The following is a 26087-nucleotide window of genomic DNA, read 5'->3' as shown; positions in this document are numbered from 1 at the left end:
ACGTTTCCACTCCTTCCCCTCTTCCTCTGCATTACTACTGCAACACTCTTCCCTTTTGCTTTCCTCATGACCAGACACTTTAATGCAATCCTCTATGTGCTGTAATGATCACTTACATCACAATAATATCAAAATTGTTCTGGAAATAGGCACGATCGGAGTGTCAAGAATTGTGGCCACAAAACGTGAATTAAAATAATATGGAATTTAATCCGGCTCAACTGCTTCTTCATCAAAATTGATGGATGCTCTAAGCATCAAGTATCTTTGCAACAGCATTGCTACGCATCTACATCTCAGTGTTCTTACATTTGGTGCTTTTAAAAAATTGTGCTAATATTATATTAATTAGCCCAACAGGATTGGATTATATGCCACTAACCTCAATGGTACATTTATTCCTCAGTTGGATTTCTGTAAAATAATATCTGCAAATTCATCATTCTTAAAAGTTAGACGTCATTGAGTATTCAAATATGTTGTGCTTATATTACATTTTTTGGCAAGTTCTAATTATGAAAAAATCTGCACGGGTTTGCTATTCTATGGTCACAGTGAATCATGGAAAAATTCCTGTTTCACCGAAAATTTTAATTCAAGTTTGTGCCACCACATTTCATGATCAAAATCATTCTTGTGTCATCGAACCGCAATTTCATTACATATATATATATATGATAAATATAATGAATCTTTTATACACTGAAATAACAGGTGATTATACTGAATTTAATTTTCCTTTATTGATAAATATACAACCTTTCTTAAGATTCACTTTCTAGAATACGAATCGCAAGTTCATTACATATATATATATATGATAAATATAATGAATCTTTTATACACTGAAATAACAGGTGATTATACTGAATTTAATTTTGCTTTATTGATAAATATACAACCTTTCTTAAGATTCACTTTCTAGAATACGAATCGCAAGTTTAAGCCAGTTATTAAATGAATTATTAGAAATGCTGTGATGCCATATTTTAAATGTAATACAGTTGATAACTGTTCTATAGTATTATTTAATTCTCCCATTTTTTTCTTTATGAAGGCTTAAATTTCACCACTTCCAATTAAAAAGTATTACGTTTAATAGTAAAAGTGTGAAACTTGTAAATTTTTTATAGACAGATTAAAATTCTTAATTGTTACTAAAAGCACAAAAAAATTCACAATGTAGTTCTGCCTTAATTAGCACATTTTTCATTATGGATTTGTAGTCAAAATTTTACTCATAATATGATATATTTCAGACACACTACATTAAGAAGTGACTTTTATAGATGGATGGTATTCTTTTCGAATGGAAAGCAAAGCATTTACCAAGCTATGCTTGTATGCAAATATATCACTTTACAAGAATTTGAAAATATGATTTATTAAAAAAAAATTTTTTAATGGGAGAATGATTCAATTTTCAGATTGCAAATTCATTGGAAAATCATGACTGAATTATGAAAGTTCAAAATGCACTTTCTCAAAAGGGAAGAGGGAAGGAAAATTTTAAAAAACTTGCCATCTGAAAACATTAAAATAATTTCATAACAAAATTTAATAGTGATTTTTAGAAATGCATAATAGTTTTGTACCATTTAAAAAGATCTCCACTTAAATATACAAAGTAAGATCTTAAGCTTTGTAAAATGTAAACCTAATACACTATCAGATATTTTATAAAACTTAAAATGTTTAGCATACCAATTTAAAAATTAATCCATAAAAATAAATTCAGGATTCAGTTTCTACCTTTACTGGAATTTCCGTGAAAAATAAAAATTTATGCAGAATAAAATGCAACTGATGAAACATTATGGGGATATATCTAGTAATACAAGAAGAAACTTTTCAACTGGACAAGTTTCCCCCCAGCACTGGTCTAAAAAAGAAGGTTCCCAGCCAAAACTATCCTGCTGGAAGCTATGTACACAGGATATTTTGTAATTCTGGTGCAAATACTTTGCACAGGTCTTTGTCAAAGAACTCATTTTTACAAACATCAACCAATTAAATATTCCCAGGAATGTTTCTTTTGACACACTGTTGAGGGCATCTAGCAGATGGTGGCAGTTTTAGCATATACAAATTTAAAGAAAATCAAATGGAAAATTTATATTGGTGAGATCTTGCCAACCCTTTACAGCCACCCTTTATCAGGCTGGCTGCTGCACAGATCCCAAACTCAGTGTCACACTCAGATTTTTACTGTTAGCATCTCGTTGCAACCCATCCCTTGTCTTTGAAATTTTTTCTTTACATTCTTTGTATTTTTATATAAAACTATCACTATGACCAAAAAATGCTAACAACACAGCATCCAAAAAAAAAAAAAAAAAAAAAAAAGCAATACCATTAGAGCAAAGGTATTAAATTATAAAGCAACACGAAGCCAGAAATACCTTCACAATCATTTGTGACAGATATTCACTGGGCTTTTCAATTATCTGCTCAATTTTAAAGAGAATATCATTCAATATTTAAGTATGTGCAGTCTGCATTCTGCATGAATGAACAAAGGACAATATCAAAATTTCCAAAATGGAGATTTTAACCATGTGGATTAGCTACCAAACACAAAAATTAAACAAGCTTGTTGGATATAACATAATTTTTACAAAAGTTCATTTTTGAAATGCTCAAGAGGGGAAAACAGGACTAAAACGAAACTTTAGCCACAAGCAATAGCTGGTTTTTCCACTACAGGAAGACTTATTTGCAAGCTGAAGCAGCAAAATATTTCCCAAAAAATTTAGAAGAATTAATTGAAGAAGAAAATTACCATACCTTCAAATTTCTTCAATGCAGACATAACCAGGTAATTCTGGGGGGGGGGGAAATGTCATCTAGGAGCTAACTGCTAAAGAAGAATCATCAGTGTCAGTCACAAACTAAAACCATTGCTTGTTTGTAAGTCAGAAAACCCAAGAGCACTAAAAAATGCTGGAAACCAATCTTCTAATTATATGGAAAGCCAATAAAAATCCTTGGAGACACTGCATACTTTTTGAAGACTGATTTTACATCCTTTCAATATCTTTACCCCACAATACAACCATGCATCTTCAGTCTACAGATCAAGACAATGTTGTAACGTTTAAATCATGAAACATTTATTCTCTTATCAAAATCATGAATACTGAAGGGGAGCCTACTCTTAAACAATTCTGAACAAAAATTTAATGCAATTAAAATAACGAAGCATACTGAGAGTAGAATTTTGAAGAATTTGAACAAGAAGAAATGATTCAGTATGAAACTGAAACAATTATGCAAACTGCTGAAAAGTTTTAAAAAAAACGAAACAGTGACATAACTGATCATAAAGCAAACAGTAGTGAACTTTTGAACGAAGAGCTGCCTCAAATGGCATCTCGTAAAACATAAACCAAGAGGAGGGAAAAGAAAACGAAATGCCCACTGCAACATTTACAATTAAAGGACTAAAAGCTTTCAAACAGACTGAAATGGCCATAATCCCCCCTCTCAAGTATCAAATTGTGAACAAAAGGTTACTGCAGATATGAGAAATTCATATGCTTGCCATTGTCAAATTTGCCAAAAAAAGGGGGGGAAAGAGATAGATACAGCACTTTTGTAAGCAAAATAACACTCCAAGCCTTTAAAAAAAAAAAAAAAAAAACTTACCCCATTTGTTGAAAACCAAAATTAAACACATTTTCAGCATTGATCATATTTTTTTTTTTATTATTTTGTCAAACTAATTTTGATTTATAGAAAGTTGAATTGTTTGTTTTTTGATAAATGTTTTCCTATTTCTTTGTCTTTTGACTGAATATTCATAATGTTCAGAACCAATGTCCTCATTTCCTTTTATGAGAAAATAACTCTCACTTTATAAACTCTGCTTTAGTCTCAATTAACTTAAAAACTACTTGTAATTGGATATCTTTTAGCAACATTCATCTGCCAATAACAAGTTTGTAAAAAATTATACTGCTCGTTATGGATGGCAATAGATGGCAGATCTTGACATAGAAGGATGGTAGATTCAATAAAGTAACATTTATTATTCTTATAGACAAAAGTTAGTTATTTGCTACTATTGTTTAAAATAAAAATACTGTTTGTGAAAATGGACATGAAATCAGACATTTATTAGAAAAAATCTGATGTGTACACCACATGACTTTCTTGTACGGAATGTTAAATTGTACGCATTTTTTCTTGCATTTTATTTAAACTTATTGGAATGAATTAAATGTACTTCCTCGATAGTGCATAAACCATAATAGAATTAATGCACTCTTTAAAATTCACTATATTTGTTTACCATAGCGACACTCTGGCGCTAACTTCACTTAACATTACATCTCATTCATTTTATAACTCAGAATGAACAAAATTTAAATCATCTGAAGAGTTATCTAATCATTGCCACATGTTCTATTCAAATACTATAATAAATCTAAAACGATGTATAAAAAAAATTAAGCAAACGATAACAAAAGAAAGAAAGATTTCTCATTCAATTCAGTTCTCACTTCACGACAAGGCAAAAATTCGTAAAACCTTAAAATATCTATATTAAAAATTACGAAGTAAATCTAAATACTTATTTTCTCGAATAAATTCCAGAATGGATTAAACATGATTTAATTCGCAATAATAAAAGAAGGTGTTATTTTTGTTGTTGCAAAGCTTAGTTTCTCTAGATTGGCAACAAATCCGCTATTCTACTAAGTTTCAAATGTAAACAAATATGGCTGCTATAAAAATAGTATAGGCTTAGCGGCACTTAAACAACTTTTAAATTGTTGATAATTCTACAAATATTGCATGCAGCTATACTAAAGGCATAAAAACATTAACCGGAACATAAGAACAACATAATTCTATCATTTTTAAAGCAAAAAATGTGCAACTAAAAAACATATAAGAAAAAAGAAACTGAGATGACTGAGTAATAGAGTGGATATATATATACATATAGTTATATACTGTTTTTTGGTGCATCTGATTGCAACCAAAACAAGAGGTGCACATCTACATGTTACAGCAGTCCTATATCCAAAATTTTAACTTTCTGAGGCTACTTGTTTTTGAGTTACACAAGATACGTATGTACAGATGCCACAAAAAAAAATCTCTTAAGAATTCATTTTAAATCAGGTTTATAACTTTTTTTGGGGAAAAGATTCCTTTATATTCCTTACAGACAGATGTCATGCAAATACATTGTTAAATTGCATTTGATAGCAGTCAAAATGGATATTTTCATTTAAATATGATACCCAAATTTTTTCGCAATTATAATACTTCTTTTTTACTTCATACAAGGAAGTAAAAACACTGGATAATATCGAATTTGAACATGAAAACTGGATTTAAACAGAGGTTTTTATTATTGAACACCATGCAAAAATTAAGTACCAAAAAAGAAAAAAGTAAAGTCTAGGTGGCTACTGTGAATTGATTTGCTGTTTTTATATAGATTTCTTTTTTTTAATACTTCAGTTCTTCTTTTTGAAAATTGTTCTTAAATCAAAATAAAGTTTTGAAATAATTATTTCAATCATTTCCACAATATATAAATCAAAGGCACATATTTTAATATCTTTAAAAGACAGTTCACTAATATCTTTTCTCTAACAACAGAAAATATGACTGAATATCATTAACCAACAGGTATATTACCACTAGAAAGTATTTATTTATTTATTTCATTAATTCTAAACAATAATAAAAAGTGTCAAAGAAAAGTTCTCCTGTTACAAGTTTCTACAGATGAGATTCAATAAAAAATGGAATTTTTTTTCCACATTACTGACTTCTTACATTTCGAGTAAATTGCACATACTCATTAGACTTAATGCAGCAATTAAATGTGTCATTATGAAATGCTTCTTAGTGTAACAAACTTTAAGTTAATATAAAAGGCAAATTATTAATTAAAAAATTTTAATTACATTAAATTAGAATAAGTTGCTGACAAAGCAATGATACATAAAAAAAGAAGGAAAATTCAAACAGGATACTAGTGACCATACCTGCAAAAGGAAAAGAAAATTTTATAAATCAAAACTATTAAGCATAAAAATAGTATTTTTTAAATTTATCAATACAAGTAATTTTACCAATGACACATACATACATATTATAATATAACACATAACCAAAATACTTGAATCAGTGGAAATGGGAATAGCAGTTACAGGAGAATGAAGCATACTCAAACTAAGTAAAATATGCTCATTTAAAAACTGAATATAAGGAAAACAGTGTTGACTGATATTATTTTTGTTGTTAGATCTTATTTTAGCAGAAGACAGATTTTTGTTGATAAATTTTATTTTTGCAGAAGCTCTCTCAGCAATTCGACACTGTCATCTTCTTCAGTTGCAGCTAAAGAAGTTGAAAAAGTTGAATGGTTGAAAACATGTCTGCAATCTATGTCTATTAATGCCTTCTTTACACTCAACAGAACTACTTATGCAAGCTTTCCGGAAGTTATCACAATCAGTAAAAATCAGTATCTGTGGCAATTAAGTATTAAAGTAGTAATTCTGATTAGAAACATAACATTGGTGCTGAGATAAATGAGTCATTCTGTCACTTTATCTCTGAGATAACTTAAAATCTGGGCCTTTACACTAAACTTATAAAGGGTATATTATACATGAATATCCCAATGGTAAACTTCTTTGCATCATTAACAAGCTAGATTAGCCAAAGTGAGTAAGAGCATATTCAGGTTTAACACAGAAGGCCCTACAGAATGCATAAGTTAGCAGTGCTGCATGTACACTACTACTGAAAACATGTACACTCCAATATGCTTGATGTCAGGATCATCAAAAATAGACTTCTGCAGAATAGCAAAGTTCCTTGACTAGATAAAGCCTATCTCCAGGCACACTGATTTATGGTATACTACAATTATAGATTAGCATTAATAACACAAGGTATGTATTCATCCGGCTAAGTTGATTTTGTTTAAGGCACTATAGGTTTGGGGAGTCTTTTGTCAGGAATGTGTCAGAAAAAATCTTTAAATTTTTGATCTACTTACTGTTCATGACAGTCATAGAGGGACAGTAAAATAATTTGCAACACTGCTAAAACACAGCCACTCAGACACGGCGCAAGAGATATTCATCTGAATTTCCATGTGCCAGCATTCATGTGCTCAGATGTAATTATTGGATATCTCGGGGATCTGCTTAACAATGACGTAGCGCAACTAAGAGTAGCCATAACAAATATATGCATTAAAATCTCTTTGGGATATATCAGATTCATTAATGCTGAGGTTGATGTCTATGATGGATATATGAACAATATTGATACAAGTTTAATCATCCCAAAACCCTCCAGCCTCTCATTTTGAAGGATGTAGGTATCACTCATGCAAGAGTATGACTGACAATTATTATGGAAGTATGTTGAATGTTTAGGTTATTCAGCATATGCAAACATATATAAAAGATTAAATAATATGAAAAATATCTTACTTTTGAAATTCCCACTCACGATTATCTAATGGACAAACCTGCCTAGTTTTCAGCCACCGAGAAATGCAATGAAAATGAAAGGCATGCTGCAAAATAAATCAAATATTATACAATAATATATACAGAAATAATGTAATATTACACACTTTAATAAAAGACTATGAATTAAAAAGGGATCTGAGTATCAATTTAATGTATCCAGTTTTAATCAAACAGAATATATGTATCATAATTGTATTATGATACACATATTGTAGACTACCCTCTCAGCAGCAATACTACTTTGATTTGATCATGAAGATCTATATTTCAATAGCATTTATTATCTAAATTTGTTAATTACTTATTTTACTCTTTGTTTACATAACCTTCCCTCCCAAGATTAGAATTAGATCATTATAAAGAAAATTATGTAGAAAAATAAGATAAACTATTTTAAATAAAATGATGATGCATATTAATTAATCTCATTACCAGATAAATGGTACTCATGCCATTCAAAACAATTAATACAGCTACTTATTCACACTATGAGTTGGAATATATAAATCTGACCTCTCAAAAAACTTTATAATATTCTATGAAAATTAAAAGCATATGCACAGTGTACTCTCGATCATCTGGCCTAATGCCGGGTAAGAAGGTCACGAATCACTGAAAAATATGGATACTTCCACACTATCAATTTTCATGCATATTGCATGTATTTATTCCTTAAAAAAAATCAGTAACTTTACTTTTTTTTAAAATGTTTAAATATTTGTCAAACTTTACTGCACATTTTTTTCATAGTGCTATTTTATCAATGTATTCGAATTGCCTTTGTTCAATGAGTGCAAAGGAGTTTCAACAGAAGTCACTGCTGTCTTCAAATGGATATAATTGTATCTTCTTTGCTTCTATTTTCAGAATCTCTCTCTTCCTCTTATGTTTTTATGATACTTGAAATGATATTTATATCATTGAAGCACTAAAAGCCTGGCTCAGTTGTACTTGCCATCAAACCATTCCTCAATTTTTTCCGGTTCCATGTTTTTGAAGAATTCTACATTTTCAATTTTTAGTGTACGACCAGTTATTGAATTTTTATAGCATAGAACATTCTTGTGCTTGTAAGAATATTTACATTTGTATATCAATTCCAAAATTTTAATGTAGAATGTTCTACATTTGTATTTTAATTCCAAAATTTTAATGCAATTTTTAAAAGAACAAGGAGAAAATAAGCACAAAAGTACATACAAAACAAAAAGTCCTAATGATAAACAGAAACGATGACTTTGACTAGGCACATGTAGAATGAATTGTATGAGATAATCACTGAAACTAAATCTCAAGACAAATTTGAGCAGTTTTTAGAGCATGCTTGAACTTGTGTTTGTTTTTTACACACTATTGTGCATAACATGGTACGTGGAGACTGCTATATACGGATAATGTGCAAACAGGATAATCCACACCCGGGTTATCGGGAGTTCACAGTATTAATAACAGAAAGTACAAAAATATATTTTTCACTTCCTAAATAATACTGAGTTAAGCTACATCAGAGTGTTCCATGGATTATCGTTATTATTGTTGCTTCATTTATCGCCAAGTTGTTTCATGTTTGGTTACCTAATTAGTTGAATGTTATGGAATTGGTTGTGTGACTGCAATGAATATGAATGGTGGGGAAAAGATTACGGGCTTGTTTATGTATTGGACGTTGCTTAGGAAGTACGGTGGTTATTTTGTGGTTTAACAGTAAAATGACTGAATGTGGTAAGATTAATTTAAAGTTTCTGTCTGATTTGAAATGAAAGGGGGAAAGACCATTAATTGACTATACACCGCGAAGATGACATTCGTCCTAGTTCGAGCCTGGAATTGAGCATCATTTCTGCAGAATTCAGTTACACTGGCATACAAGGCCTGTTGTTCAGAAAATATTTTTTTTTCTTTTGTTACAAGATATTTTGAATAGCACAGTATTACATATGAACATTCATATTGAATACTATGTATAAGGGGAATTATATGTTTACATATATATGCAAATGGCAGTGCATTAAATGAGTACTACATTTGGTGCATAAATAAGTCGAATGTGCTACACTTAAGTGATTACAATCAATGTGGAAGAAAGATTTTTACACAACAGATATATATAAATGACATTATGCAATACTGTTATTGGTATTTCAAGTGTTAAACTGGCATATTTACAAAACTGGCATTATACAAAAAATTATAAAACTGCTTTAAAATTAACTCTGAAGAGAATTTTTTGTGGTGTTTGTACGAACGCATCTCGCATAACTCAAAAACGAGTAGCCTGAGAACGTTGAAATTTTATATATAGGACTACTATAACATGTAGATGTGCACCTCGTATTTTGGTTGCAAACGGCCGCGCCAAACGTATATAAATATATTTATATATATATTCACTCTGTTACCCAGCTCCGTGATCTCAGTTTCTTTACTCTTATATGTTTGTAAATTGTACATTTTTTGCTTTAAAAAGGATTGAATTATGCTGTTCTTATCTTCCGGTTAAGGTTTTATGCCTTTCGTAATTCTGGAAGCAATATTTGTACAATTATCAACAATTTAAAAGCTGTTTAAGTGCGGTTAAGTTTTAAATAACATGGCGGACATATTTGTTTACATTTTAAACAGCAGAATTGTTGATTTGTTGCCAATCTAGAGAGACTAAGCTTCGCAACAACAAAAATAACGCCTTCATTTATTATTGCGTATTAAACCATGCTTAATCCTTTCTGGAATTTTTTCGAAGAAATAAGTGTTTAAGATTTACTTAATTTTTAATAATTAGTAATCTAATTTTTAATAATTAGTAATTTTTAATACAGATATTTTGAGCTTTTATGTATTTTTGTCTTGTCGCGAAGTGAAAACTGAATTAATTGAATGAGAAATGCTCAATCATCTGTGAAAAACTGTTTTGTTTTGTTTGCTTAATTTCTTTTTTACATCATTCTAGCTTTATTATAGTATTTGAAAAGAACATGTGGCAACGATTAGATAATTCTTTAAATGATATACATTTTGTGCATTCTGAGTTATAATATGAATAAAATATAATAAAGTGAACCTAGTGCCAGAGTGTCGCTATGTTAAACAAATAGATTGAATTTTAATGAATGCCTTTATTCTATTGTGGTTTATGCGCTGTCGGCGAAGTAGATTTAATTAAATCCAATAAGTTTAAAAGAAATGCATGAAACAAATGTGTGTAATTTAATATTCCGTACAAGGAAGTCATGTGGTGTACACATCAGATTTTTTTTAATATTATTCCACCACGTTGCGTGAAACATAGGTGCTGGTTTTTTTAGATGCAACTTCGCTGTCAAGCAGCATTCAAAGTAACAGTGGTCTGGGCTGCCCACTTTCCCACAGTCGCAGATGTCTGTATTGGGAAGACCAAACCTATGCAGATAGGCTTTGTAAGGGCCATGTCCTGTTAGGAAATGTGACATGCTGCCAGTTTTGCTCTGCAGATCCATGCTTACTCTTCGGAGCACAGCATGTGTACATCAAGCAATTGTGGCATCATTCCAGTGGGTTTGCCACTGTCTTATGAGAAGTTTGCACGTGGAATGCTTTAGCAGCGAGATTGGAAGTATTGTTGGACACTCAAGTAAGGATGCATTATTGGCAACTTCTATAGCCACTGTGTCTGCACTTTCATTTCCTAGTATTCCTATGTGCGCTGGCACCCAACAGAGTACAGGACGAAAAGGTATAGGGATAATTTGGTAACTTAATAGCCATTGTAAGTGTCCTGTTTGTAAGAAGGAAATGCGTAATTGTTGAACGTTGCAGGATATTTTTTACTCTTATTTTTGTGAATTTATGTGGAGACATCAGTATACAGATCATTTTAGGAAGTTTTTGGATGCTGTTAAAGAATTTTGTTTGACTGAAGACACGGACATTCCTAAATAAGGTAAGCGGTTATTTACTTTGTGCAGTGCTAAGATGAATTTCCTTTTTTATGTTATTTCATTTTTCATTTTAAAATGTAGTTCATTGAGATTATATATTTTTTGTTTGGCTCTGGGATAGAACTGGCTACTCCTTTGATTTTTAAGTGAAAATAAATCAATGTGTACATGGAGAAAGTCAAGGGAGTGCGCAATGGCAAGTTTGTGAAATTATCCTCTTTTTTTTTTTTTTTTTTTTTTTTTTTTTGAGTAAAAATAGGTCAATGGGTACATGGATACTGAGCCAAAATAACAACAAACACAAAACAGCTACACAAAGCCAAAATAACAAGTGAAAGAATTGTACAAACACAGTGTCCATGTACTGCCAAAAATTGCCAATTTTCGCCAAGGGGCGCACCCGTAAATATATTTTTACCAAAATATTGCCCCCTAAAGTATGATAAAAAATTAACTGCTTTTCATATATACACTCCAAAAGAATTGCAAGTTCTTTCAGTCTAATAAATTTGAATTAAATATTAAGTCAGATTTAAACAGACTAGATAATACAAAATATCTAATCTGTTTACATTATATAATACATATATATTTAAATAGGCTTCAGATGTTACAAAATAGCAATAATTTTCAAGAGTAAAATAAATAGAAATAATATATTTGCAAACATATGTTGGTGTTTTAGAATGCTGAAAGATTCCTGACTGAGATCTTTCAGCATCCTAAAACTGGAGTTCCTATTACTGAACACTCTGTGAAGAAATTTTATTTTGATACACAAAAATTATTTAAAATTTGCTGGCCAACATACAGAGATAAAAGCTAATCCTATATCGTCTATTTCATTAAACAAAAACCAGATCATCAGCTATGTTTTGCTTCTACAATTTCAAATTATAACTATACTTATACAAAATGCAGTTTCAGTCGATCAGCAAATTTAAAGTACATCATTATCGCAGAGTTTTGCTAATGCATATGCCTTTCCCGTTATCCTAAAAGTCCAAACATGTTTTAAAGGTACTATTGCTACTATAATAAGTCATAGAAATGGCTTACAGCTTGAAATTGTTAAAAACTGCTAAATAAATAATTCTAAAAATAAAACCTCTGATAATTAAAAAACCTTGCATGATTTCTGTTTCAATTTAGATACTATTATTAAACATAAAAGCTATTAACTGTTACAACAAAAGCTGCATTTGAAAGACCAAAGAACCACATGTGGCTCTCAGACCTCCGTTTGGCTTTACTAGTAACATACAATTGAAAATTAACTGTGATCTTTACAAAAAAAATTACATTCCTATTTATTAAATTTTAAAAGTCATGTTTAAACAATTACATTTCAAACAAATAACAACTACTCACATTGCAAACTCCCCAAGCAACAGTACATTCTTCACTAGTAGCAGAAGCTTGATTAGCTTGGCATTCAATACCTAAAAATGTACAAATAAGTTCTACGTCAACAATTTTCTAAAGATGTCCAAAAGCTATGATAACTATGGCTGTCAAATTTCTACCAAAAGGATTAAAACTCGCAATGCATAAATTAATTCCTGCTGCTGCTAAAGTGCCAATAATTGGCAGAATTTTTAATATAACTAAAACTTGCTCAAGCACTGTAAGTAATGCAGAAGAATTTATCTTAAAAATTTTTTCCAGCCCAGCAATATTCAATGCCATCACATAGAAAGAAGAGTTATAAAATCATGTAGAAGTTGATACATTTTGTAAGAAAAAACACATGTAAGAAAAAGGAGCTGATTTTGCTTAAAGATATGATGTAAGGTACAAAATATGGATTTATGTCATAATGCATTCTATTCTTCTTTAGCGTATGATGCTGAGTTACTACCTGACAATTTACTTTTAAGCTGTTTCTCATAAATTATTGTAAAATTAATCATTAGGTATTTGGGTAAACCAAATTTCATAAGCAAATAAAAATCTTGTATCTTAAGCAGTAGAATAGCAATAGGTTTTAAAAGTTGCACCAAGTGTTTTAGTTTCTTTAATTAGCAAAATTATCTATCATTTTAATTACCGGTTGTCATATATATCATCTTTATATTTTCAAATATTTGTATGTAATATGAACAATTTCAATCAATTTATCATATTATTCATGCATACAGTATGGCTTCACAGCATATCAGTATTTCTTCAACCAAGTAACTCGTCTATGAGAATTTCTAAAATATTTTCAAACATATGCTTCCTATCAGTTAGGCCATTAAATCAGAACTGTCTGTACAATAAAATAAATATTTTAAGTGCCCAAAGGTATTTCAGAACTCATGCCTAATCCAACTTATTTTACCGACTCTGAAAAGAATTAGCACAGTTTCTTAAAGTATAAAACAGTGTTCACATGAACGACATTATACAGAAAAGTTAAGTATTTGTTTGTTATCCAGTACCCACCAATACAATACAAACAAGCCAGCAGTGGCTTTTGGTGTAGAAATGTAGTTTTTTGATTTGTGGCCAGTATTGTCTGGTATTTGCATGCAAAATGATATAAAATAGATTATTATTCGCTGCAGCTTATCTCCATACGAACACTGATAAATGAGAAAAAAATGACAGTGTTTGCTACTTAAAACTTCTATCATCACCACACATATTCTGTTGTGTGCTTGTAGATACCCATCTCAGGATTTTAAGTTAACATTGAAATAAAAAAATTAAAATGAAGCTATCTTCACCCTCCCTTTATTAGATAAATTGGCACTTTCTGATTATCTGCATCTATTACCAATATATCCTAAAATGAATGGCAGAGCATACGATGCCTTTAAACAAACCATGTATGCCAAAAGCTAAATCCCAGATTTTGCCAGAACAGCAGTATGAGGACCACTGCTATGCTAAATTGCTGAAATTCTCCTAGATGCGATCATAATCTACAATCACATTAAAAAAATGTTCAGAGAAGTGAAAAGCCATGTGGCAAAACTTTACACAGATACCTCTGTTGGCACATAAATACTTTTTTACCAACATAGTGCACTGCCTCATCAGTACTTTTCTTAGCTTTTCAATGGGAGCAAAAGAAAATCACATAGTATTTTCCGCCCTCTAGATACTGCGACTAATGTAGAACAGTTTAATAATTTTTGATAATTTGATCGATAATACAGTAATTTGTATGAAAGAATATTTTTTATGTTTTTAATAAACCTTTTTCTGGAAAAAATTCAAACTTTGACTAACATTTCTTATACTGAAGCTACTGCAAAATAAATGCTAATTAGACATCAGACAATTTGTTCCAGACAGGTCAAATATAATATAAGTATTTAATTACATTTCACGCTGTTATATTTTTTCATTTCTTACTCATTCTATTTCTAAAGGAGAAAAATCAAAATGTCCTCTTATTCATGGGCTTGAATATCACATAAATAAGAAGTAAGCCATCCTGTAGTCAGTCACATAAAGTGAATTTTTAGATCTTTCAATTTAAAAGTCACATATGTGATAAATTCTTAACCTAAATATTAACTAGCTTTTCATAGGATAATGTCTTTATATAAAATTCTGAAGAAACTTTCAAATCAAAATACAAATCTTTAAGAGATACTTGTATATTAATGCAACCCCCCTACGCACATTTTATAATCTTAATTCCATATTTAGCCTGAAAATCAATCAATAAATCTATTTACAAGTTGATTTTTGCACCTTTTATTCTGGTAGAAAATAACAGTTGATCACTTTAACAGATTCCAAGCAAGTTGTCCCCCACCCCCAGATTTTAATGGCAAAATACTTTATTTCTGCATAAATTTTACTGCAGTTTTTCCCACTGCTTGCAAATTCCACATGTGCATATTTTAAAATTCAGTGTTAGTAAAAAATTTCCCAATTTGTTTACAAAAGACACTGAAATTTTAAATACAGAAAAAAGAAAGCATACAAAAATGGAGATGTTGCTTGACAAGAAACGTTATGAGCACAGCTGCCATATTTTGCTGATCCTGAAAATTTGGCGACTTCTACTAAGACGGTTACACTAATATGTAAGTATGAAGATATATAATAAAGCACTATCTCTTAAACAAATTACATTTGTAAACTGTGAAATAAATAAGAATGGTTACTCTTTGGATTATGGTACCTTGGTGATTGTTTGGCGACCAACCCTGCTACAGCAACCTGCTAGTTTCTGTTTGGACGCCATTGTTTTCACGAAGTAAAGGCATGTTTTTTTTTTTTTCCCTCAACGTTTTTTTCCAACAATCTGCTAGCCGAATAACGCTTATGCTAGAACTTTTATGGAACAAAATTGCTTAATCATGACGATGATTAGGTGCGAAATTGGGAGAAAGTGCAGAATCGCAAAGAGCTTGCCATGTTTTAAGAATTGTACATGCACGGTATCATCCATGTACACGTCAACCTATTTTCACTTAAAAAAACATCCCAGAATTGCACAAAAATGGCATTGCGCACACTCTTGACTTTATCCATGTACATTGCTAAAGTCCTAGCTAGTAACCTTTATCACCTTACCAAAATGTCGCCAAACTACCTGTTACAATGTTCCAAAGATTAACAAAGAATTTATCCATAAACTTCAAAGCACTATTAATTAGAATGCAAAAGCATTATTAAATAACATTGTAAAAAAATAAGCATAACGAATTATAATGAAGAAAAATATTTAAGATACTTATTGAAAAGAAAAGAGAGGCAAAAAGCAGTGCAATTTCTTTTAGCAGTTTTTCATTATAGAAGAAGAAAACTGGAGAAATCTCAAAAATTCATACTTACACAAATCCATTATATGATTTCGGCAAATAGCACAATTGTCCACAACAATATCTGAAAGATATACAAATTGCTGTAGCAATTAAATATTTTTAAAAAATATAGTCTATAATTTTAAAGAATATTTTGAACTGCTTTTCAGTCATTTCATCATATTAAAGTACAGCTAAATTTCATTAAAATTTAACTGCATGGAATATGAGAAAGGCTTGAACAACTGAAAATTCACATAAACATTATATTCAATAAAATTACATTTAAATCTACAATACTAATCAGAAAGGCATACAAACATTTTTAACAAAACAAAGCAATAATCTCTGCATATATGCAATCACTAAAATCATTCTCTCAAATGAAGACTGAAACATAATTAAAACAAAATTAGCCTATTTAAGCATGCATGCAATTAGAAAAATTGGTACTCATCTGTTCTTAGCACTAGATTGAAAAATGTATACATGTATGTGTATATGTGTTGTGTGTGTGCAAACATGCATATATACGTACGTACATTGCGCAAAAAAAAAAAAAAGAAAAAAAAGGGGACAGTTCTATATTTCCCATTCTACTGGGCCAATTGTTGAAATTCAAATTGCGTTTTTCATGTCTTGAAAGCATGATGTAGGATATATATTAGATTTATATATAGCACTGTCCCAATATAGGTATTTTGACACAAAAATTGGACTTTTTCTGAAATAACATGCCAGTTTTTCCCCATATTTTGATTCTACGACTCAAATTATGCGAATGACCAAGTTTTGTAAAAATCGCCCGAGTAGTTTATAAAAAATTAGCTCGCCAATGTTAACTGAATTTGATATATATTTATTTATTAAATTTACTTGATTCCTTCTTCCAGAATTTGAAATTTAGGCTTAATCCAAATTTAATTCGAACATTTTTTATAACTTATTTTTTAAATTTGTATTTTTAAATATTTTTTATAAATTTTGCAAAAATTTTTTTATTATAACCTATAAAGTTTTTAACATCATTTTAAAGTAAATGTATTTTAGGCACACCTGCAAAAAAACAAGGGTTTTTTTATTCAAAATTTTCTAACATATACATGAATTTAGATACTGGAGGGTTTTGAAATTTGGCATCCTGTTTTTTAGCAATAATAATGCAAATGTGGTTTACGCCCTTTGTTAAAACCATTTGAAAGTATGAACAATGACTTTTTCCCTCACTCATCTGCAATGATAAAGAGAAAATTAAAGTAGATTGCTAAAATTAAGAAGTTCGTCAAGTAAATTATTCTTGGCAAAAACTGAAAAAAATACATCCAAGGTAAATTTTTGAATATCTCCGCAAATTTTGGACCAAATATTATAAAATTTAATATTTAGACATAGTTTGAGTCGTAAAATTGAAATATAGGGGGAAAAAATTGCCATGACATTTTAGATGAAGTCTGATTTTGTGTCAAAATACCCATGTTAGAATGATGCTATATATAAATCTAATATATATCTTAAGTTGTGCTTTCGAGACATGAAAAACGCAATTTGAATTTTGTCAATCAGCCCAGTAAAACAGGAGATATAGAACAGTCTTTTTTTTTTTTTGTGTAAGCAGTGTACATTCTATCAAAATAGAATCATGATTTTTTATTTATCATGAATTCATGTAATCAAAAATAACAAATTTTATAACACTTTAACACAGTTTAACAAAACCACACGCAGCAAAGCTAAAGCATTTTACAAGAGGTAGTTGTTGGCTAATGTTTAGGCAGTGATTTGTGTTCACTTTATTAATCACAATACATTTACAGTTACATTAATATAGCATACTTTCAGTAAGAGAAGCTAACAATAAAAAAATTGGTTAACCTATATTTAAGGGTGCCCCTTAGATTATCGCCAAGTTATTGTTTCATTTATGGTAATCTGACTAGTTGGATGTTATGAAAACCTTATTATGACTTAATTGTTTGCATAATTGCAGTAAATTTGACTGATGGGAAAATATTTGTTGGATGTCAGTTAGGAAGTAGGTCGTGTATTGTGTGCTTTGCATCGTAAAATGGCTGCCAATGGTAAACTGTGTGTTTGGTGGTATAGAACGAGAGCGGAGAATTTTTTTTTTAAGCGGTTGAGGAGAGAAGAAAGAAACTTTGTTGGATGTAATTCAACAGAATTATAAGTGTCCTGTTTGTACGAAGGAAATGAGTATGCTCGAAAGTAAAGATCGTTCAAATGGCTTTGAATGGATTTATTGCAAGAAAGGTTCAAATGGTCACCAGGAAAGTTTTTGGATGTTATTAAGGAATTTTGTGTGCCACAGACTGAAGACAGAGAAATTTCTGAATCAGGTAAATGGATATTTCCTTTGCATAGATGCAACAGTAATGTGTAGTGCTATTTTATGTTATTTCAACATTTGATTTAAAATGCAGTTTATTGAGATTATATATTTTTTGTTTGGCTCTAGTGTAGAATTGGATGCTTCTTCGATTTTTAAGTAAAAATAGATCGATGCGTGCATGAACAAAATCAAGTCAGTGAGAAATGTCGAGTTTGTGCAATTATCTGATTTTTTTATCCGATTGTTTTTCAACACTATATTTACCATACATGTTTTTAACTGCTAAATATCCTTTTGAATCTCCATCACCATAATACTTTGTATATTGCAAACCTCTTAGTTGTTGGGAGCACTCAAACAACCTGTATGCCCCAACTGTCTCCATACTGGATGCAGCTCCTGAGTGATGTTTTGAACAATCATGCTCAGAATTAACTTATTTGCATTTTGTTACAAAGATTACAAAACTGAGACATAATTTCAAGACTTTTCCAGCGTCAACAAATATAACAGCAGCACAACCATTGAGAGATGAATATCCGCTTTTCTGCCTTGTACCGTCAACAGATACACCGCATTGTACTACACCAATGTTACAGTTTATTTTGCATTTTATTTCACCTGCTGCCTTGTTCATAGAATCTGTAACAGCTGCAGATGCAGCATTTAGAATTTTCCTTTCTTGTGCACGAAATGATTTGTTTGAAATCACAGGCATATTTAAAGTTGCACATAGTTTCTTTGCAGCTGATGTACACCTTTTCCTACGATTCTCATCCCAAACACAAACAATAAATTTATATCATAACTTTGTTTTTTCTTGATAAGACAAAACTCCTTACAAAAGAAAAATTATGGCATTTAAAGCACCAGTTAGAAGCTATTCCAAAAGTGGATTCTTCTTCCAAAATCAAATTATTTTTGAAACACACTGGAGATGATACAGATTTTAGACTTTTAACATCGAATATTCTATTACTAGTTAAATTAGCTTCATTGTAATTTTCAGAAAATTTTTCATTGTTTCCTAGTTTCGATTCACTGGCAGTTTCATACGAAACGTTCAGATTTACTTTACCAGAGTTTGAAGCTTTCACAGTATATCTGCCTCCAGAAAATCACCGTTTTTTAAATTGAAAAGTTCCACGCTGACACATTACAACGTTTACTTTAATAAAGTGAAAATATTTTATCACAATGTTAAACCAAAGCAGAATGAGATAATAATACTGAATAACAGCACGTAGACTAAATCAGAGTGTAATCAAATTAGAATGTAAACACAACCAGAAATATTGCCAAATATGATACTGAAATTTCGAAAGTTACCTTGCTTAAAAGCACATAATAATAATACAGTGGTACCTTGATATACGAGTGCCCTAATATACAAGTGTTTTGAGACATGAGCCGCCGAGCGAGCGATATTTTACCTTGAGATGAGAGCAAGATTTGAAATATGACGAATCGCACACTACATCACTGCACATGACCCGACATGTGCGCATGTTGCAGTCGTGTGCAGCGTCTAACAGTTTTTCCCACCTCAGACCAGACTTGTTTCTCTGGGAAAATCCATGGGTCTGGAGATGGATGACAGAGATGTGAACTAACTCGTCGAGGAACAGTCTCAGGAGCTGACAACCGAGGAGTTACACTATCTACATTCACAGCAGCATACGGTGGTTCAACGAAAAATTAGTTTTGAAGAGGAGCCAGAGGTGGAGGAGGTTATCCCTACAAAAGATATAAAGGAGATCTTGGGAATGTGGGAGAAAGTTGTAGAGTTCGTGGATAAAAATCACCCTGAAAAAGTTGCAACTGGTCGTGCATCGGAGTTGTTGAACGAAACTTGCCTAACTCATTTCCGCAATATCCTGAAAGGGAGGAAGAAACAAACCTCCTTGGACAGTTTTTTTTAACGAACTGCAGGTGAAAAGGAGCAAAGCGTGATGAAATATGTATTTGTTATTTATAAATAAATGTTTCTTCTTGTAAATACATTTTTCTTTTTCAAAAACACTTAACAAAAACACTGAGGTGGTGTTTTGGGAGCTGGAACGGATTAATGGCATTTCAAGTAATTTCATTGGGGAAAATTGCTTTGACATACGAGCAAGGTTACGGAACGAATTAAACTCGTATGTCGAGGTACCACTGTATTTCAAAATCATTTGAATATTGCCAACAGTATTCAAATGAAATATTCTCATTTAGAGCAGTCTGTGTCCCTTAGTATTTACATTCTGATTTACAAATATCAACTTCTGGCCTTTTAAACAGCAACTTCCGGTTCATGGCATAGAACAAAAACAACCATAACTCTACTTCTAATCACTGGAGAGACAAAACAAAAGTAGTTTTTGGAAGCTAAAAATAAAAGTAAATTAATAAAAAAATTTTGAAAAATTTCTTTAAAATTGACGATCAGAACGTAGTCAAATAAATACCTTGTGAAAATAGGTCAATGTGCACATAGATAACGAGTTTGTGCAATTCTTTGACTTCTTATTCGCTGCTACACAAAGCCAAATTAACAAGTCAAAGAATTGCACAAACTCGGTGTCCATGTACTTCTAAAAATCGCCAAGCGGCACCCGTAAATATATTTTTAGCAAAAAATTAAACTATCAAGTTTTATCATTAAAAAAATTAATGATCTTTTGAATGAAAAAAATTGCTTTACTTACCCCAAGCCCAGAGAGCAACTGCATTCCACTAAAAAGTAAAAAGCAATATTTGATTGGATATAAAATAGAGTAAAAATTACATATTTTAACTACAAATCAATGTTTTCATTTTATAGCACTTTATAGCTCGTTTTTATGATTATCCATATATGTGTGGCCCCAAAATGCATTCAGTGGTATTAGTGTTAATGAAATTTACAAAACCTTATGCAGTACTAAAAAACTGGGTTAGCCTATATTTTACGGCACCTCTTGGATTATTGCCAAGTTGCTGTTTCATTTATTGCTGTTTTATTTATTCCTGGGTAGTTGAATACTATTGAAACCCTATTTTGACATGATTGGTTGTGTGATAGCAGTGAATTTGACTGATGGGAAAATATTGGTAAGGGTTTATTTTTGCGTTAGATGTCAGTTAGGAAGTATGCTGCATATTGTGTGCTTTGCATCATAAAATGGTTGGCAGTGGTATTTGGTGATACAGAAAGAGAGAGTGGAAACTTTTTTTTTAAGTGGAAAAAAAAAAAAAAAAAAAAACTTTTTGAAAACTGTGTTGAAACAAGAAGAAAAGAAACTACTTAGAGTAGAGAGAATGGTACCCCTTCTATTATTGCAAAGTTTTTGTTTTATTTACCACCAAGTGGTGGTTTATTCATGGTAGCCTGAGTAGTGGAATGTTATGGAAAACCTATTATGATGTAATTGGTTACATGATTGCAGAGAATTTGGAAGGGCTTGCCGTGCGTGTTGTTTAGGAAGTACAATGCTTGTTTTCTGGTTTAGACATTAAAATAGTTGAATATGGTAAGATTAATTTGAAGTTTCTGTACGATTTGGAAAGAAAGAGGAAAAGAACATTACTTGACAGGTGCATAAATGAAGGTTTACTTAGTAGCTATTATTAAGTGTAAGGAAGGAAATGCATATGGTTGGACGATACAGCGCTACGGAGGATATTTTTTACTCTTATTTTGTGAACTTACGTGGTGACGCCATTACACAGATTCTAGTTCTGATAATTTTAGGAAGTTTTTGGATGCCGTTAAGGAATTTTGTTTCACTGAAGACGTGTTAATTCATAAATAAGGTAAGTCGATATTTCCTTTGTATAGTGCAGAGATGAATTTCCTTTTTTATATTATTTCATTGTTTGATTTAAAATGCAGTTTATTGAGACTATATATGTTTTTGTTTACTGCTCCCTTGACTTTTTAAATGAAAATAAGTCGATATGTACATGGATAAAGCCAAGGGAGTACGCAAGGACAAGTTTGTGGACTTCTGGGATTTTTTTTAAGTGAAAATAGGTCAATGTGTACATGGATACAGAGTTTGTGTAATTATTTATCTTGTTATTTTGGCTTTGTGTAGTGGCGATTTTTCACGCAAAAACTGCCGCTACACAAGTCACAGAATTGCACAAAATCAATATCCATGTACCACCAAAAATCGCTAAGGGGTACCCATAAATATACTTTTACCAAGAAACTTTGTTGGATGTAATTCAATAGAATTAAAAGTGTCTTGTTTATACGAAGGACGTGCATATGGTCGAATGTAAAGATCATTCAGATGGCTTTTAATGGGTTTGTCGCAAGAAAGGTTCAAATGCCCACCATATAAAGCATTCCATTAGAAAGGGAAAATAGTTTGAAGAAAGTTTTTGGATGATGTTAAGGAATTTCATGTGCCACAGACTGAAGACACAGAAATTTCTAAATAAGGTAAGTGGATACTTCCTTTGTGTAGTGCATAGATGCGATAAGATGTATTTCCTTTTTCATGTTATTTCACTGTTTGATTTAAAATGCAGATTATATATTTTTTTTATTTTTGATATTTGAGAATATATATCTTTTTGTTTGGCTCTAGTGTAGAATTGGGTGCTCTGTTGATTTTTAAGTGAAAATAAATCAATGTGTACTTGGACAAAGTCAGTGTGCAATGCCCAGTTTGTGCAATTCTCTGGACACCGAGTTTGTGCAATTGTTATGTTGGTTTCGTGTAGCGGCCATCTTGAAATCGTGCTTTGCTGGTCAATCACCAAAAATCATCAAGGAGCATCCTTAAATATATTTTTACCAAAAAACTGTCTTAATTACATGCTAGCTACTATCATCTCAGATAGCATGTTGTTTTGGATATACGAGGTAAAAAAAATCAACAGTTTGTAGAGATTATTATTGTTTTCAGTGGCAGGGGAAAAAAAATGAAAAATTGATTGACAGTAGAGATTAGTATTAAGATTTTCAGAGCAAGATGATATATCAACTGACCCTCACTAGAATTTCAGCTATGCATCTTCCACTTGCTAGCTGAAAATACTATCCACCTACACCACAAAAGCATGCATCAAGTAATATGCATCAACCAAATCCGAATGATAGCGAGTTATCATACACCATATTCTAGTACAGGTGTCATTGTAATGTGTATGAATTATTATTACATTGCAAAATATTACTGAGATAATACTTAATGTTGTCAAAAAATGGTATGTGGCAAATAAAGTATACATATAAAATTTCTAGACGGATTTCCATTTCTTTGGGCTTCTTCGCCAGTGTGAATGCAGATTACGATTATTTTTAGGGAAATTTTAGTCCTTTGGCACATACTGCAGTTTTCATAGTCTTGGACAAAATTTTCAACTAAGCTTTCCATTGCATAAAATGTAATGTAGCTCACTTACAGGAATCATATGTCTTATGCCTTTTTTTTCTCTTCTCAGTTTACGATTTTGGCGCTGAGGTTGCGTGCGATGCTAAGTTTCAGCAATTCTCTAATTTTTTTTAGCAACAACAGATCCGTGAGCATATGAAGAATAGTACAAAAAACTGAGAAATATCTGCTTCAGTATTACATTTGAACTGCCTTTGTTTTTTCTGTTTTCTGTCATTTGTCGTCCCAATAACCTCTTATCTAGAACTGCCATTTGTAAAGTTATAGGAATTGCACTATTTGCTTTTAGTTTATTATTCTGTTGATTGGCACCCAGCAGATGATTTGAAATTGATACATATTGTCATACATGTAAAAATATCTTTAAAATTGCATCATTATGATGCAAAAATAAATTACTGTCTACTTCCACATAGGTTACATTTTAAGGATGCACAGCTACTCGTGACGCAAGTGGCAGCCGGGAAAGCGCAGAATCACCCACTGCTTGGCGCGTTTCTAAGAACTGCACAATACAAGGAAGCACTTCCGCAGAGAACCCGGTAAATGTAAACATCACCAACTTTGGCGATAATAGTTCAAACCTGGTAACCTAGCTAATTCCTCCTATTTGCTTGTGCGAAGGTTGTCGTTATTCACATTTGGAGATTTATATTATTATTCTCATATTTATTATTATTTTTTCTGAATTTTTTAACAGCGAATAGATAGAAATATTTTCGCATAATTAAAGAAGTTTTCGTCGAAAGAGGCCGGTTCTCGGCTCATCAGTTCGGGATCAAAGGATGAAAATATGGCGGGAGGGATGAATGCTAATTTGTAACAAGGCTGTTCATGTTATGTTCTTAATTATTAACAGCTGTAAGCATGCAGAACCATGAGGTTTCCAACCCCTACAATAATTTTAAAACATATAAAGTTCTAGTTTTAAGAACAATGCTACAGAAGAAAATTTGATTACTGTTGAAGGTTATTTGTATTGTGAAATATATTATGAAAAAGGACAGGTATTTGTTTCAATGTGAAATGCTTTAAGCTGTATGCAAGTAACTTGAAAAAAAAAAAAAAAAATACTGAAACCTATGTAAAATGGGTGTATTAAAGGTCATGCATTCATTAATTTATTACATGGGCATGGCTCTTACCAAAATACATCAATCAACAGGCAAAGTACTTAATAATGAAAAAAGACACTTGTAATAGAAATATTAGTATTCTATATGAATTAGAGAAAATACATATAAGTATAACGTAAACACAAGTAGTAAAGAATACTAATTTTTATTTTTTAAATGAATTTTTACTTCCCGTTATGTTTAATACATTGTTTTCTGTGCAAACTTGAATTTAATACAAATTTTTTTTCGTATATCACGTTTAACCAGTTAGTTTTACATCTACATACTTATTATCTGTGAATTTTTACTACCATTGTCTGCTAACTTGAATTTACATACACTAAAAACCACGTTTACAAAACATCCCGTTTATGGTTCGGCTCATCCAGCTTGGCGAGTAAAAATGCAACTGCGCCAACGGGTTCTCTGCGGTTGAAAATCCCAATACAATGCGAGCATTCTAAAGTGAATTTAAATTTCAAACAAGAGCGCTTCTCATTCAATTAATTTGATTAATTATCAATTGCACGCAAAATTCATTAAATTTCAGAAAAGTTATGAAAACCCTTGTTTTTTACTGTATATACAACATTTTAATTACACATTTTTAGTAAATGCACAAAGTGGTTTAATCTACGGGAAATTATATGAAACAATCTTTCCAAAATGAAAGGACTAAAAAATTATTCTATCATATATCAAACATTCGAAAATGAACATGCGAGACAGTTTAATACACACCAATTATTACAACAAAAAAAGTTATAACCACCTTTTTGACTTCAAACCTTTTCTTGTCACCGCGTGAAGTACTAGCAGAAGACAATTCCGAAGTTTCGCCATCAATTTCATCATCAACTTCCATAGCAGACATCTCAATTTGTATTAAGCTCTATAAGTAACAAAATAACAGCAAAATGAAAATACAGGGAGATATATATTCAGAATATTCAGTCAAACAAATGCACACTTCCGAAACCAATATTTCACTCAAACGAGGAAAAGAAACACAACGATGTTGCCAAACACATGATCCAAAAGTTACAGAGAATAATGGTTAACATT

General features: G+C 31.2%; 1 protein-coding gene across 1 annotated transcript; it reads right to left on the bottom strand.

Moving 5' to 3' along the window:
- Positions 1-5905: 5905 nt before the first annotated feature.
- On the bottom strand, positions 5906-26033 carry Roc1a (Regulator of cullins 1a). Its single transcript, XM_035364217.2, has 6 exons — positions 25795-26033; positions 21223-21250; positions 16217-16267; positions 12803-12873; positions 7476-7561; positions 5906-6011 (listed from the first exon to the last, which is right to left on the bottom strand). The coding sequence occupies exons 1-6, from the start codon at positions 25894-25896 to the stop codon at positions 5999-6001; spliced, it is 351 nt and encodes a 116-aa protein (XP_035220108.1). The 5' UTR covers positions 25897-26033; the 3' UTR covers positions 5906-5998.
- Between the last annotated feature and the right edge of the window lie 54 nt (positions 26034-26087).

Source organism: Stegodyphus dumicola, chromosome 8, assembly GCF_044657685.1.
Source record: "Stegodyphus dumicola isolate Sdum_Otavi_A_Nest chromosome 8, ASM4465768v1".
Lineage (NCBI taxonomy): Eukaryota > Metazoa > Arthropoda > Arachnida > Araneae > Eresidae > Stegodyphus > Stegodyphus dumicola.
Note: the sequence above shows the minus strand (reverse complement) of the source record. Positions and strands in the feature narration are given on the sequence as shown.